At 38.2% G+C, this 15,979-nt stretch overlaps 1 protein-coding gene across 1 annotated transcript; it reads left to right on the forward strand.

Annotated features, from left to right (window-relative positions):
• Positions 1-7,566: 7,566 nt before the first annotated feature.
• On the forward strand, positions 7,567-15,158 carry gnat2 (guanine nucleotide binding protein (G protein), alpha transducing activity polypeptide 2). Its single transcript, XM_044351219.1, has 9 exons — positions 7,567-8,043; positions 11,624-11,666; positions 12,248-12,389; positions 12,514-12,671; positions 12,833-12,961; positions 13,050-13,179; positions 13,271-13,424; positions 13,783-13,994; positions 14,395-15,158. Exons 1-8 carry the CDS (start codon positions 7,938-7,940, stop codon positions 13,971-13,973), a joined length of 1,053 nt encoding a protein of 350 aa, XP_044207154.1. The 5' UTR covers positions 7,567-7,937; the 3' UTR covers positions 13,974-13,994; positions 14,395-15,158.
• Positions 15,159-15,979: the final 821 nt, after the last annotated feature.

The raw sequence follows: 15,979 nt of genomic DNA on the forward strand, positions 1-15,979 counted from the left end.
GCTTTGCAGCAGTGGTGTGTGGAGCCAGCGCCATCATGTGGTAATTGAGGGGAAATGAAACTGACTGCAGCACAACAACATACTGCAGTCTGTAAATCAGTCTGTAAATCAGTCTGTAGTCAGTCTGTAAGAGCGAGTCAAATCATTAAAATAGTAGCATAAAGCTCCCAGAGGCAAATAAAGGCGTGTTTACAACAACAAAGACCAAAATCTATAAAATATTATAAACCTTGAAAAGGCACATATGATATGACCTGATAGAATCAACATTTATCCCGATAACAATGTCAGGAATTACTTATTGATTAACGTCCGGAATGATCAAACAAGACCAATAAGATCATTTCTTACCTAAAAGCGACATAAGGACTGGAAATCAGATAAATGGGCAAAATATAAAGAAAAAAGAAAAAGGTTTCATAGAAAACTTAAAAATAAATATTGTTACACCTTTAAAACTCTAACTAACACCTTTTAAAACACCCAAACCATGAGATTTATTAATAAAACAACCAAGACACTAAATAACTACTATAAAACAATCAAAATACAACATAAACACCAAATAAAGTAAAATCCCAGGCTGAGAGGCAAAACCAGCAGTCCACAAACAAGAAGCATCTCTCTGCAACAGGAACCTGGAGCGTTTAACCCTTCCTTTCCTGGACCAGGTGCACCTCATTGTGGACTGATTAGATGTAGAAGACCTGGGCGGAGCAACAGACAGGAGAGGAAAGGGACAAAAAACCCAGGAAACACATACAGCTGTAACAATATGTATTTCTGAACATTTAACAGAAAATGTGAAAACTGTTTAATTCCGTCTCTAAACAATCTTTGTTATTACAGTATTGCCAAATAATTTCAGTATCTTTGTGCCAAAGACATTCAAGGACACACAAATAAAAAGCACAAATATAAAATAAAAACATACATTCTCACATCCACATGCACGTCCACAACCACACACATCCAAAACATCTATGACTATGTTCACAAACATCCCAGCATTAGACGACTCAACTAGAAGCCATGAGTGACTGTTAGTCACAGCATTGAAGAAGTTGTACGATCCTGTTTCAAAAATGCTGTAAAGATTGCTGTGAAAATCTTAAAAATACATTCCCGGACCTCTCTATATGCAGACATCCACTTGTTTATTTCCAACAAAATCACATTAAAGGAAAGAAAAAGAAATGGACAGAAAAGGCTGTTTTGTTATGTGATACTGATTCGATGACAGGAAAATCTCTGGGATACATGACTGCCTCTTAATGAGGCTTTAACTACCAAAGAAGAATAATTATCTGTTTTCTCTCCCGCTGGACAGTGGCCAGTATTGATCCAATATATTGTCAAACTGATGTAACAGTATAATGTTTGTGGAAACCAAAAACATGGTCAGTGAGTGGGACCACAGTAAATACTCGTAGTAAACAACGTTGGGGAATCCAGAGCCTGTTTTGCAGAAGAGATGAAGCTGTCATGCGACAACACCCTCTTTCCTGAGGACATTTTTGGAACAGATGGACGTGTTGGTGAACATACTGGCTGCTCTGAATTTCACTGGAGGGCTGCCGACAGTCAAAATGATGCCGTGTCAGACAGTGATGGAGGAGCGAGCAGATGAATGGAGACTGGCGGAATTTGTATCCGTGAATAAAATCGTCTTAAATCCACCCTGACTTCTTTTCACTTGTTGCCTCTAAAGTTAATCTGTCTGTGGTTAATCCCTGTTACGCTGGTGGAAAATATATGTTGACCTTGGACACACAACTTCCTCCTGTGGCAAAGACACATCTATACATGCAACCATTGACGGGAGTATTAGGAGAATTACGTTGTTTTTTTGCTGTCACAGGAAGGCTGAGTATCCCAGAATGCACTAGGCAGACAGCACAGGTCGCCAATAAATAACAGACACGCACAGACAAATATTTAAATGAGTTGGTTTTTTTTTGGGTTTGTGGAAGGAACCTGGAGGAAGGAGGCCAGACGAAAACAAGAAGTTGAACCCAGGACTTGACATTGAGACATTGTGAAAAGTGTATGGAAAGCCAGAAGGGCCAAAAACAAAAAGCCATCATGTCACGTCATGTGTTTTGCAGTGTTGTTAATGCTAAATATACATTTTTGCATTTGACATGGTTCAACAGAAAAATGAATATGTTTTCCACCCTAAAACTTGATTACTTTTAACATAACTTTTGGCTTCTAGTTGCTTTTTATTCCTTTATCTCAGTACTTGTATATTTCGGTTTGTCTCATTGTCATCGACTTCTTATCTTTTTAATTTTGTCTCTTGATTTTAGCTTTAGCATTACTGAGGAAATTCACTCAAATCAAAATCTACAAACATTAATGAGTTAAAAAAAAGGTTCAGTTCATCTGTATGATGCATAACTAAAAGTAAATCACAGAAACAATATAAAAACTTGCTGTTTTCTTTGTTCATGAAAGGTCATTATTTAGATATTTACACACATGGGTTGTTCATAGTTCCTATGTAAGAAAATAAATTGGTGGTTTTATATGATGTAGGTTGGTATATATTTGGAAAATTAAGATAAAATCTTACAAAATAAAGAAAAAGACAGTAAATTATTGTATAAAAAATACCTTTTATGATCTTTGTGAAAGTGACTATGCTTTGTCATCCTGTGTAATTTCACATAGTTAGTTACTATATATGATGGAGGTGCAAGATGCTTGTGCAAGAGGATTACCGGCAAGTATCACAACATCTTGTGTGTAATTGCTACAGTATGGTGTCACCCAGGTTCTCCTTGCGTCATTCGTGGGAGTAAACCTATTTATTCTGCAGACTTGTAGAATAGCTTGTAGACTAAACCGCATGAGCTCATCAGTGGGTGGGAACTTTCTGTAATGGAGCCTGAAGTGAATTTAAAGAGTATCATCACCACACACACACACACACACACACACACACACACACACACACACACACACACACACACACACACACACACACACACACACACGTGTTGTCATAGGTCACTTTTGGGGACATTAAATAGACTTACTTTCATTTCCTGGAGACTTACCCAAACCATAACCACTGACCCAAAAATCCATGTTTTACCAATTGGGACTTGACTTTTTTGACAATTGTAAAAGCATTCCCCAATTAACTTGTTTTGAAGTCAGAAATTTGTCCCCGAAAGCAGCCTCTGACAGGCCCACACACACACACACACACTGAGGAAAGTAAAAATGATCAAACACGAATGGCCTCTGCTGGTTTGTTCATGTCAGGTGATTGAATTTGAATAGATCTTTATTATCTATCTGCTCTATTATCAGCCTTCCTGTGTACCTGCCTACATAATTTGTTTGTTTATATGCTTCTTCAAGGAGGCTCTACAGTCCAATCGCACTGAAACTCCAGATATAAGCAGGAAAAACTGCTCTTTCTTGTGTATTTGTGACATTAATATGATGAGTTTAGATTCATGATAAAGTGTGTATTTCACTATGATGTGACTGAAGCATCAATAAGACTCCAGCTTGACCTACTTTGACAAATTAACGTGAAGAATCTTGCATCCTCATTCATCCTTTCTGCACCATAAAAACAATATTTAGGCTACACATGTTTCCCTGCTCCCTACTGCACCCACTGCCCAAAAAGACGACCATCATGTGTTAAGCCTCCGCCTCACGGGTTGATCTGAGGCTCTGCGGGTAATCTCGTCAACAGATCAGAGACGTAGGGACTGAGCACAAAGCGGAGCTACGCCATCCACAGCCTAATGGGATTGGCCGTCATCAGTAGATGTGCTACTGCAATTAGCTTGCTTGGAAGCGCTGGGGGATTTAGGCCTCAAGCGCCCTGCCCCAGGCAATTAGCACTACATGCTTAGGCAGAGTGACGTGAGCGTGAGGCTCAGTGTCTCAGGTCAGAACTGGGCTCCGACATGATGCTGAGGGTGACACAGTGAGAAAGAGAAAGTGATCTTTGTTTCTTAATGCAGTGACTGTGGATACGGCATGAATGTCTAACTTTGCTTTCAGTTGTTTTTTATGTCTACAAAGTTTGTTTAGGGTCTAAAGTGAAACTGTGTAGATGTAGTTTTCCCCAGATGGGATTGAATTTGCTCCATTTGCACCTTTTAAAACATGACACAAAGATTTTAAATGGATTTGACATCATTTGAAGGCAGTGCTATAATCCTGAAATAGTATTTTTTTCTGTTTTTACAATCTTAACATCACTAAATTGGATCTGTGACTGTCTGACTAGCTGAAGGATGGACAATTCTGTTAAAAATGCCTTTCAATAAACTCACAGAGAAGGTTATAAACATATGGGACCATTAAAGTAAAGTAAGAATCCAGTTATTGCCATCTTGTTTAGGCTGAACAGTCTGTGTTTATAAGATGTTATTTGATGAAAAAGCTACATGGGGTGATATAGATACCCACAGCTGCCAGGTGTGTTTCCAAAACTGAAGCCCTATTAACAGATTGTACTACTGTTGATGCACTGCTAAAGTTGAACAAACACACCAGTGATTTCATTACACAGATAATTTGCACCATAATCACGGTGAAACTTCAAACACAAATACAAGAATCAGGATGCCAATTAAACTAATTAATGTCATAAACAGCAGATGTCCTTTGCAGTCACATAACACACAGGTTGTGTTAATACCACCTCCATGTATTGAAGCAATAAAGACTTGAAGTAGTATAAATAAAATAAAATCATCCTTATTAATAAGTCAGTTAACGCAGCAGGAGCTGAAAAGCAATCAGTGGAAATCATCACAGCCAAGTGGTGACCTGCTTCTTCTACCATATTGAAATTAAAGAGGTTTTTAAAGAGTCTGGTTAAGAGAAGGACGACAGCTTCAAAACATCGCAGACAAAAAACATTTCCAGCCCTCAGTACAGTGACAGTCATGCAGTGTAAAACTTCACAGCACCATGACACTTTTCTGAGGCAATTTATGAGCAAACAGATGTGACTCTGGCTTCATTTGTCACCTGACATTTTGCCTCTTTTAAGTCGAGGCCGCTGGTCTAAATTTTGCTATTTATATGTTGTGTTTACTTGTGTCTGATGTTTTATTTAGTATTTTATTTACATCATTTTTTGTGGCTGAAACTTCCCGCTCTGTGAAGCACATTGTGTTTCCACCTGGAATGAATAAAGTTTTGCTTTGCTTTATTATTTTCAACTGTTCTGAGTCTGGTGTTAATAATAGAGTAACATGATCTCACCCTCATTTCTGCATCAAGCACTTTTTCAAGGTCAAGCAGAGTTTAGTCTAGTTTATTTTAGTTTAGTGTATTGCAGCCAACGCTTTTATTTTTAGAAGCCTCTCTGTTCAATCAGCTGATCTGATGATGAACTTTACTGACATCAGCAGCCAAACAAACTTCAACTGTGAACTAGAGCTGAGTATCATTCAAATGTTTCCATACCAGGGCTGTCATTAATGAATTTCTTTATTATCGATTAATCTGTTGGTTATTTTCTTGATTAATCAAAAAGAATGTCAGTGAAAAATGTTGGTTATTGGTTCCCAGAGCTCACAGTCACATCTTCAAAAGTCTTGTTTTGTCCAAAACCAAAAGATTCAGTTTACTGTCATAGAAGACTAAAGAAACCAGAAAATATTCACATTTGAGAAGCTGGAATCAGAGAATTTAGACATTTTCTTCTTAAAAATGACTTAAATCAATTATCAAAATATTTGTTGATTAATTTAATAGATAACAAATAATTGATTAATCGACTAATCATTGCTGCTCTACTCACCAGTGATAATACTTCAATAACAGGTTTAATTCCTGACTTTTATTACCACAACAATACTTTTGTCAATACTAAACTATACTGAGCATAAACACATTTTTCTACAAAAACACAAAATAAGCCAAACTTCTGTGTCCTTCCCTCCACTGTTAAGCTCCTCTCTTAATTAAAATTATTTTAAATATCTTTAAATACACATTCATCAAAAATGATCAATCATTTCCTCACATGTGTTTTGTTTTTTCTCACATTGTACTCTTCTCTTTGTACATAATAAGCACTACAGGATGTGTTCTGTGTAGTTTTGTGTACCTTAACTCATGTGTGTACAACGTCTTAATACTGCTGCAGATCTTTCATTCTTAATGTGTACGTTTTTATTGTGTATGTTACATTTTGTGCACACACTGCAAACCAATTTCCATCTGGGTAAATAATAAAGTTAATCTAATATACTGTACCATCATTATAGCAAACATAAAAACATTGTAACATAAAAAACCTAATTACTACTGCGCATGCATGAAAGCCATCTGATACATCTGCTACACGTGCAAAATCAGCTTTCTTATTTTGGGGCCACTGACGTTACCTAATTAAATCAAACAGCACTCTGTAGGCTTCTGACACAATTTGCTGGCCGAAATACAGAGCGGCAACTTATCTTCTGACTGAATTAGTAACCTCAAGTACAGCATCTCATTATAAGTCCTCTAACACGTTGGGCGGGAACCTTACAGTCCTGAAGGCAAGGCCCACTGACCTCCACGCATCACCCGCATGAGGCTGACTGGTTCACAGATCTACTGCTCCAATCCAACCTCGACTCTGACTGACAGAAAACATGAATAATTTTGAGATGGTTTAAAGTATGTTGAATCCAAATCAAATCGATGCAGGTTATGTAACTTGAGAAACACCTTTAGATCATGTTATTGCCGAGGCCCTGTGATGCAGTGACAGTTGCTTTATTTAGCGGGCACCACACCACCTGGGATTTAAACGTCTTAACTATAAGAAGTTTATGAGACCTTAATTCCTCCCTCCCTGCTCTGTCCATGTGACTGACAGTGTCAAGAGTCAAAAGTCCAGCAGGCAGCAAATACAATACGGAAGAAAAAACCCAGAGTCCAAAAGCACACTTTTATTCAAACTGATTTGAACCCACTCAGGTGTTGTCAAATATTCAAAAATGGTCATAATCATACATACACCAACAGACTGACAGACTCTATGATGACAGGAAATACAGAGTGAACCGTTGTACTAAATGTATCACAGGTGTAGAAGAAGAAACACACAGAGAGTGAGACCACAATATAGTGTTTATCTTCTGCATATTTACACCCCATGTTGTACAATATGAGCACACACTCACCAGACACTTTATCAAAGTCACCTGTGCAGTCTAATGCAATACAGTACAACAGTTATGCCATAAATTCTGCATTTAGTAAGTTTATACATTTTCAGTTTTTGTTGATATTGTCAGAAAGGTGATAATTCTACTTTATGTTTGTTATTGAGGCACCACCACCTACTGGGACCTTAATAATAATAAACATAAAGTAGAATTATCACCTTTTCTGACAATGTCAACAAAAACTGAAAATATAAAAGCTAAAGCTAAAATATACAATTTATGGCAGAACTGTTGTATTGGATTGTGTTAGACTGCACAAGTGTTCCTGTGAATGTATATTTTGTGTATATGTGCAATCAAATCAATAAACCCCATATTGAAGAACTGTTCATATCAGTATCACTGAGATGAAGTATGTGAGTGTGTTCCTTTTTTTCCTTTTCTTTACATCATTCACTATTGCCCTTATTAGGCTAATTGGATTGACTGGCCAATCAGGAAGAGGCACCTCCTAAATCAGGGTTTAAGCAGAGGGAATTAAAGGGTGGATCTCTGCTGGGCAGAGCTGCTGAATTGACTTGATCCTTGAGAGAGTCCCATCTGATCATCTAATCGAAAAGAGGCCAACAAAGCCAGGAAGGGTCAAGCACCTCCCTCCCAATCCCCTTCCGCTTGGAAATCACCTTTCAGCACGATTAGTGCTGCACCCAGATTCTCTGCAGCTGCTCACAGAGAACCGTCAAAATTTCCATCCTTGAGGATCTTGAGTCGCTGGAGGAAGAAAGCATGGGTGCGGGAGCAAGCGCAGAGGACAAAAAGTCCAAGGAGTTGGAAAAACAACTCCAAGAAGATGCTGATAAGGACTCTAAAACAGTCAAGCTATTACTGCTTGGTAAGTGGACTCATAAATAGTCTTGTTGCACAAAGTTTTCCTTTTTGTCCCAGGCTGCAGGTGATGCAAAAGTGCTCAGATGACAGTATGTAGCTTCAAAAGATTCAGAAATGTATAGATCTAACTTTTAGCTTTCCATCTCTGACTAAACAAAACTTCTGTGGAGGTTCAGGACTGCAGAGTAGAACAAACATCTTATAGTCAACCAACAGTCGACAGGTGTAACTGAAGGATAACATGCACAGATAAAAAAAACAAACAAACATGACTTACTTTTGCTTTAGTCAGCTTTCCTGGAATGTAAACAACTGACTCTAAATGTCAGGATGGAAATTAATTTATGTCACAGACTGTGCAACTGAGAAATTCATAACCGTGTAATCATCAGATAATGAAGGACGTCTCATTTTAATTTGTTGCATATTCCTTAAATCTGAGGTGGTGCTAAACTGCTCTGGCACATCTGTTCACTGCTTAGTTAGATGTAAGATATGGCGTGCTGAGAGGATTTACAGGCTGTGCAGGTGACTTGTTTCTAGATAAAACCCTACATTAATTTATTGGAAAGATGGGAGGACTGTTTGAGCTCAGAGCTTAGAGAGTAAAGTAAAGGCAGCAGAGATAAAGCTGCAAGGCGAGCAGTTAACAGAGTAAAGAATTCCTTTCTATAAAATGTGAAAATAAATTTTTAAAAATCAAACAGTAAAACAATAACTTTCTTAATTTGAAAATATATTAAAAACAAAACATTAGTGATAGATTTAACCTGTAAATTAAAGAGTACGGTCTTGACCTGCTCTATTTGAAAAGTGGCCTGAGATAACTTTTGTTATGATTTGGTGCTATATAAATAAAAATTTTAATTTAAATTAAAAAATTGAAATTTAACTGCTTATTAAGAAATTGTTAACTACTTGCACAATATAAAATACAGCACAGACATGATCTTGCTCAGCTAAAAGTTGGATTTTTAGCATTATCAGAGCTATTTTCAAGAATTTGCAGAACTTCTATCAATCTCTAAAAGGCTTCAAACATGAAAGCATTGCAAACTTAAAAAAAAAAATTGACACATACATTAATTCAAAAAAGTGGTAGTAAAATGTGTTTATATTATCTTGGCTGCACCTTAAAAATAAGGATGACTTTTCAATTCTTATGGAAGGACATTGGTGCTTAAAAGATCTTTGGTCTAAACAAATCACAGCACAGCAGCGATATGTCAATCCGATTAGCTAACTGGTTTAGTGCAGATCTACTTGGTGAGGTCTCTGTTGATCCCTCGACTTGCACATAAAAGTATAAAATGAGTTTTATTATCACTAACGTTGTCACTAACAGTAATGTGATTGCTAACAGCGACATTTATCATAATACCAGTGAATATTTTGCTTAAAAATCTGGGAGACAATGTTAGACGAAGAGAGGATTAAGAAATAAAGCTACTCGATTGATACTGATTTTATGTAACAGATTATATTTTGTGAAATTATAGATACAAAAATGAAAAAAGAATATTATTGTCAAATGAAAATCAGATGAAAAAAATTAACTACTTTATTTTTACTGTACGAATGGTACTGTGCCCTCTTTGCACTGGAGATACATGTTGGAAATCAAGTATTTAATATATACATAATGTTACCATTTACTTTAAAAACAACACAAAAAACCCTGTAGATTACCTTATGGATGTTTTTCCCCCTCACAACACTGCATTATTCTGATCTGTGTAAAACACTTTGAGACTTAACATTTACCTCCATTAGATTAGACGAACTGACTCAATAAAGCTGTAGAGGAACAAACCTCTGCAGGTTTTCATCTAATATTTACAGCTGATGCCAGTGATCCTTGTGTGCAGGTGTCTAAAAGTTTTATGTCTCTTAATAAACCTTTGTACTCTTTGAATATAAATGTAGTCAGCTATAAAGCACTAAAAAACTGTCACTCTGCAAGTCTTCCTCCTGTAGGTCCCAAATCTCTGAAACAACAAAATGAATATTCTCAGTCTGCATTAACTGAGATGGTTCCATAGTTTAAATACATCATATAATTACAAGTGAAAAAAATGTTTGTCTGCAAAATTTGCATCATTTCAATTAGTTAAACTCTGTATTTTCATGGGGTTCGTTACTGGGGCTCGTCACAAACACCTTAATCATCTGTTGTAGATCCTGCAAAAACATCAACCAAGTATCGTCCGCAGGATAAACATCAATATAGAGATTTAATGTCGCTGTAAAGCCTACAGGCACATTCAGCTAATGAGCATAAATAAAAATAATAAAGACACTCTTCACTAAAACACAGCTGATGAAAACCAAACTTCATACTGTCACTGTACCTTTATCACCTCACTGCAAATTAGCTAAATAAACCTGTTACTGATTCAGTAAGCGCTGCTGGTTTTTCTGCCTGAGAGAGCTTGATGAGGGCACAGAAGTCAAGGCTTGAAGTCTTAAAACGCTCAAGCAGTAAGTCTGTGAACGCAGCTTAATGTGGCTTCAGAGAGTACAGGACAGGCAGCTTTGGTTGCTCTGTGACGTGATAAATTCCTTCTGGCCTGAGTTAGCTTACAGTGAGCAAGAGACTCGTCCGCCTGCAATACAACATGTTTCTCCTCTTACACAGGTTGCCAGATTGTCAAAGTTTTGTCTGACAGCTTTGTGGTTTGTGAGGTGCTCAATGTACAAAAAAACCTGCTGATAATCTGACATTATTATCTTACAGAAGGTCAACAAGATAAAAAAAAAAAGCCATGAGTGTTGTGAGTAGATTATGTTCCTATTAGCAGAGCCTTTAGCCAATTTAGAGTTCTCTATTAAAGCATTACAAGGCTTCATATAGAAATGAGAGCCAGATCACTTCAGAGCACGTCATCTTTTCACAGACCAGCTGCAAATGTGGCTCATTAACAGAAATAAATGTTACAATCTCAGCAGTTTTACTCTCCTCTGCCACAGACAACCCTGTCTTTCTTAACTCTATCAGCTGTTGTCTGTTACAGGCTTCACTGTCACATCTACTGTAACATACTGTATATATTCTGTGTGTGTGCTGTCTAGTATACAGTATCTTTCTGTCTGTTTATGTTTTATGACTGTAAATTGTGCAGTTCCTTGTTTACATGCGTCATTATTATATTTTAAACCAATTTAAATGTGGGCACGTGCAACAAATGAACACTCAATTCTGTACAACTCTACATACGTACATTTATGTGGACACATGCACATACATATGAGAGTGTTCACAGTGAGGTTTGTGGATTACATCAGGCAGCAATGTGAGAGGTTTTTTTTTCTTTTCTTTTTAAATGTAACTCATTCCACAAACCAAATTGAGCTTTGCTCCCTTGTGGTGAGGGCAGATGTCTTCAAACAGCAGAAAATCACTGTGAAACTATCCACAGAACAGGCAGCATGATCTTTTCTGTTTTGGCCAGACTGCTCCTTTGACTGCATCATCAAAGCACATTCTTTGGCTGTTTATGGTTTAAAGTTTGTGTCTACTTGATGGCATGTTGGAGAGAAACGCAGGTTTTGGTGCTAGTGCTGAACTTTGTCTTCTCTTCCAGGTGCTGGTGAGTCAGGAAAGAGCACCATCGTAAAACAAATGAAGTAAGTAAACCCACAGGAGTTTAACTTATGGACTAATTAATCTAAAATTAGTGGTAAAATCTTTTTTTTGTGTGTGTGTGTCATTCACACCGTGTCAGTGGCGAGCAATCACAGTGCAACAGAAGGATTCTTTAATCTCATTGGTCAGCATACAGGCAGCAGCCTAAACCTCCCCCGTCTTTGTCTGTTTCACTTGCAGTGAAGCCTTTCACAAAGGTCAACAGGGCAAACATCCGCTTACTCTGATTTGTCAGCACTTGTTTTGTGCAGTTAGTTATACTGAGCTGAGTGAGATAAGACTCTCACCACAAGGTGGCACTGTGACTTGATGATTATGTATATATCCAGGTTATTTATATTTATATATAGTGTGAACTGAATTATAGTATTTCTATTTTATTTGTATGGGAGTCAAATAGTTCCAGAAATTACCTACAGTAACTATTTTCTATATGCTATATAAATTACCCACTGGCTCAGCCAAGGAGAGGCTTAATGTAACTAAGTTTGACAAAGCTTTTTTTAAAATTTTAGTCTTTTAACTAAAACACTTTCCTCACTACTCTTTTACTTGTGTACAGGATTCTGCATCAAGGAGGTTACACAAAAGAGGAACAAATGGAGTTTAGAGCAATCATCTATGGCAACATCCTGCAGTCTGCTCTGGCTATCATCAGAGGCATGGAGATGCTGGGCGTTGATTTTGGCTCGCCTAGTGGACAGGTCTCATATTACACCAACATGTTCATTAGTCACATGCCTAATTTGTCATTTTCATCCTACTATTAACAGTTAAGATACTGTGACATTGCTGATGGATCTTTGTTCTGTGTGCATGAAACCACAGGAGGATGCACAGAAGCTGCAGAACTTGTCAGACTCCATTGAGGAAGGCACAATGCCTAATGAGCTGGCTGATGTCATCAAGAAGCTGTGGAAAGACTCTGGTGTGCAGGCCGGCTTTGACAGAGCTGCTGAGTACCAACTCAACGACTCCGCTGGCTAGTGAGTCTGCGTCTCCTACTGGGAGTGATAATGTTGTGGTGTAAAACTAAACAGGCAGCTAGTTTACAGCAGGTGCAGGGAAGAGTCTATTAGTGTTTGTGGATAAAGATGATTTCATATCTGAAGCCTGATTGCTGTACTGTTTGTTCTGACATCATCAGCTACCTCAATGAAATGGACAGAATCTGCAAGCCAGACTACCTCCCCACCGAGCAGGATGTGCTGCGATCTCGAGTCAAAACAACTGGTATCATTGAAGAACAGTTCTCCTGCAAAGAGTTGCACTTCAGGTTAGTGAACAAAAGTCTGTCTTCACTTCTTTCTTCACACTGAAGAAAGACGCCGACTGACTTTGCTCTGACTTTGTGTTGTGAACAGGATGTTCGATGTGGGCGGCCAGAGGTCAGAGAGAAAGAAGTGGATCCATTGTTTCGAGGGTGTGACCTGCATCATCTTCTGCGGAGCTCTCAGCGCATACGACATGGTGCTCGTAGAGGACGATGAAGTGGTGAGTTGGGACCCCCGTTACCCGACTGTAAAGGATTTGAAGACAGACATGTCAGCTACTAACTGACCCGGTTCCTCTCTGACCTTTTCAGAACCGCATGCACGAGTCCCTCCATCTATTCAACAGTATCTGTAACCACAGATTCTTTGCACTGACCTCCATCGTACTTTTCCTCAACAAGAAGGATCTCTTTGAGGAGAAGATCAAGAAAGTTCATCTGAGTATCTGCTTCCCAGACTATGACGGTAAGACCCTGCTTAGACTAAATACACAGTCAGAGCATGACACCACATCTGTCAGGCATGCGGTGAAAGTAGATCAGTCAGCTGCCAACAAGTCATAGTTAGGATTCATTTGAAAGCCAACCGATCAGCACTAGAATGAACATAACTACAACATATTTACTTGTGACAAAATAAAAAGACAGTTTGAGCCTCAGTGTTATTCCCCTAAATTAAATTATGTGTTGCAAGTAATTATATTAGAATGTCAGTTTATCGACACAGTGATTCCCATCATGCACAGAGGGATCGATGATGATCCGGGTTTCATGAACCTTCTCATAAATCTGCTCCCATCTCCCTACATTTCATTTCCTTTTAGGCCCCAACACGTACGATGACGCCAGCAACTACATCAAGTTGCAGTTCTTGGAACTGAACATGAAGAAGGGTGTGAAAGAAATCTACTCCCACTTGACCTGTGCCACAGACACAAAGAACGTCGAGATTGTGTTCAACGCTGTGACAGACATCATCATCAAAGAAAACCTTAAAGATTGCGGTCTTTTCTAAGCAGCTCCAGAGTGAAAAGAGGTACGTGGTGACCACATCACATCTCTCCCAGGGACTTTGTTGATACAGAGTAATGGGGTCCAGATGAGGCAGACCTCTTGGCAATTCAATTTAAACCTCACACAGCGAATCATATCTGGCTGTCCTGTGTTGCCAAGCAACAACTTCTGGCCATAAGACGAGCTAACACAAACTCAAGCCACACAGAGAATTTAGTTGCTTTGTTGCTGCTAAGAATGAGGAAGATAATGAGAAGCAAAAAACGTTCCCTGTAGTGACTTGTGATTAAATGTCTCAATCAGTTCCTTTTCAAGCCGCAGGACAAGTTAGAAATAGTTTGAACCTTGCAACCTGCAGATGATGTAGCCCTTAATCTAGCAAAAATGTTAATGTTGATTTCTTATTTTCCTCTACTTTGCAGAACTCCCTTTCCTACCTTAACCCCTCACATATTGGCATTAACTGAGAAGTGTACTGATGGAGCAGAGGATCCTCAGTTTGTTGCGCTCATGCCATCGCTTCCATGCCAAGTCCCGGTCCTTGACTGCTCCTAGCACACCACCATCTTCAACAGTACATCCCTGCAACACAGCGCACGTCCAGCTGGGCTGACACAACCATCAAAGTCACCAGATCATTGTTGTGGACATACAGGTTTCTACAAGTTTTAAGATTCTTCAGATTTTCTTGAGTACAGCATTCGTTCCACACCAGAAGCTTCTGGTGCAAAACAATAAATCCGGGAGAAAATATTAATATTTTGAATAGCAACATTGCAACCTTGTTGTTCTTTTTGAGTACAGTAGTCTCTGTGTCTTGATTATAAAAACTGTAAAAAGTTCCTGAGTAAATATCTCAGATATTCCCAGTGCTTGCAGTGTATCCAGATTGCAAACCAAATTGTACATGTATCTAATCTAAATAGTGTTAATGTATTCAACTCACTTAACATTTTAATGTGATGAATAAATTTCTGAAGGTCAAACATGGTAGAGAAACTTTGTACATAAGAGTAGATAATTCAATATATTTTGAAAGATAAATAATTCATAAATCTATATGAAATACAAGAGTGAGGGAAACATTAGAGGGATGATGCTTTATTATGAAAAGGGAATGAAAATCTACTGAGTTTGTCCTTTCTTATGAAATGTAGAGGCATGAAATAAAGATGCATTAACTTCACTTGTGTCTCTGTGTCTTTGCTGCAGAATCACACTCAGTCATTCACTGAATTATGTATATCGAATTAGGGGAAACGGGGCTGTCAGCGCTGGGGGATTGCCGTGGGCTGTTTGTTGGAGACAATGTTGCTGTTATATAAGTTCCCTGTTTTTATCAGAAGGGAAATGGAAGCGTATGGAAGTTCATTAACAATAAACCCATTGAGAGAGCAAAACAAATTAAAGCGGTAATTAATCTGCGAGTTGAGATTTAAAGATTGTGAGTGATTCATGAGGCGGCGAGCAAGGACAGAACTAAAAGTGGAATCAGTGTGTGGAGCAGATTTATATCACTAGAGAGGATTTATATTATGAGATTTGAGCGAGAAGTAGAGCTTCCTCTGTTTACATTTTTAAAGTTGCATGTTCTCAGTTTTGGTGATTTCTATCACCAGCGAGTAAACGCCAGGACAAAGTAGAAATCCATTATCATTGTCATTCTGTTCATAACATCAGGCTTCTTCTCAGAGCGGTTCATTAGCCTTTCCATCTGTCAAAATTTTAACTGTGAAAACATGAAGTTTTATCCTTATAAGACGTGTGCTTTTGAGCCTTTTATACAGAAAGTACACACATTCTGTTAAATCAGCTGGAGAAAACTGTCAGCGGCCTTTTTCTTACTGTCAACAAGTCCCATGATGAGACCAAAACTAACAATTAATTGATCCTACTAACAAGTATTTCATGTGTAGCCAATGCTTTACTTTACATAGCCTATTCCTCTGTGCCATTCAGCTCCATTGTTGTTGTCCAAAACCTATTAGAAACACATCAGTGAGCCAG

The sequence above is a fragment of the Thunnus albacares genome, chromosome 5, assembly GCF_914725855.1.
Source record: "Thunnus albacares chromosome 5, fThuAlb1.1, whole genome shotgun sequence".
In the NCBI taxonomy this organism is placed as follows: Eukaryota; Metazoa; Chordata; class Actinopteri; order Scombriformes; family Scombridae; genus Thunnus; species Thunnus albacares.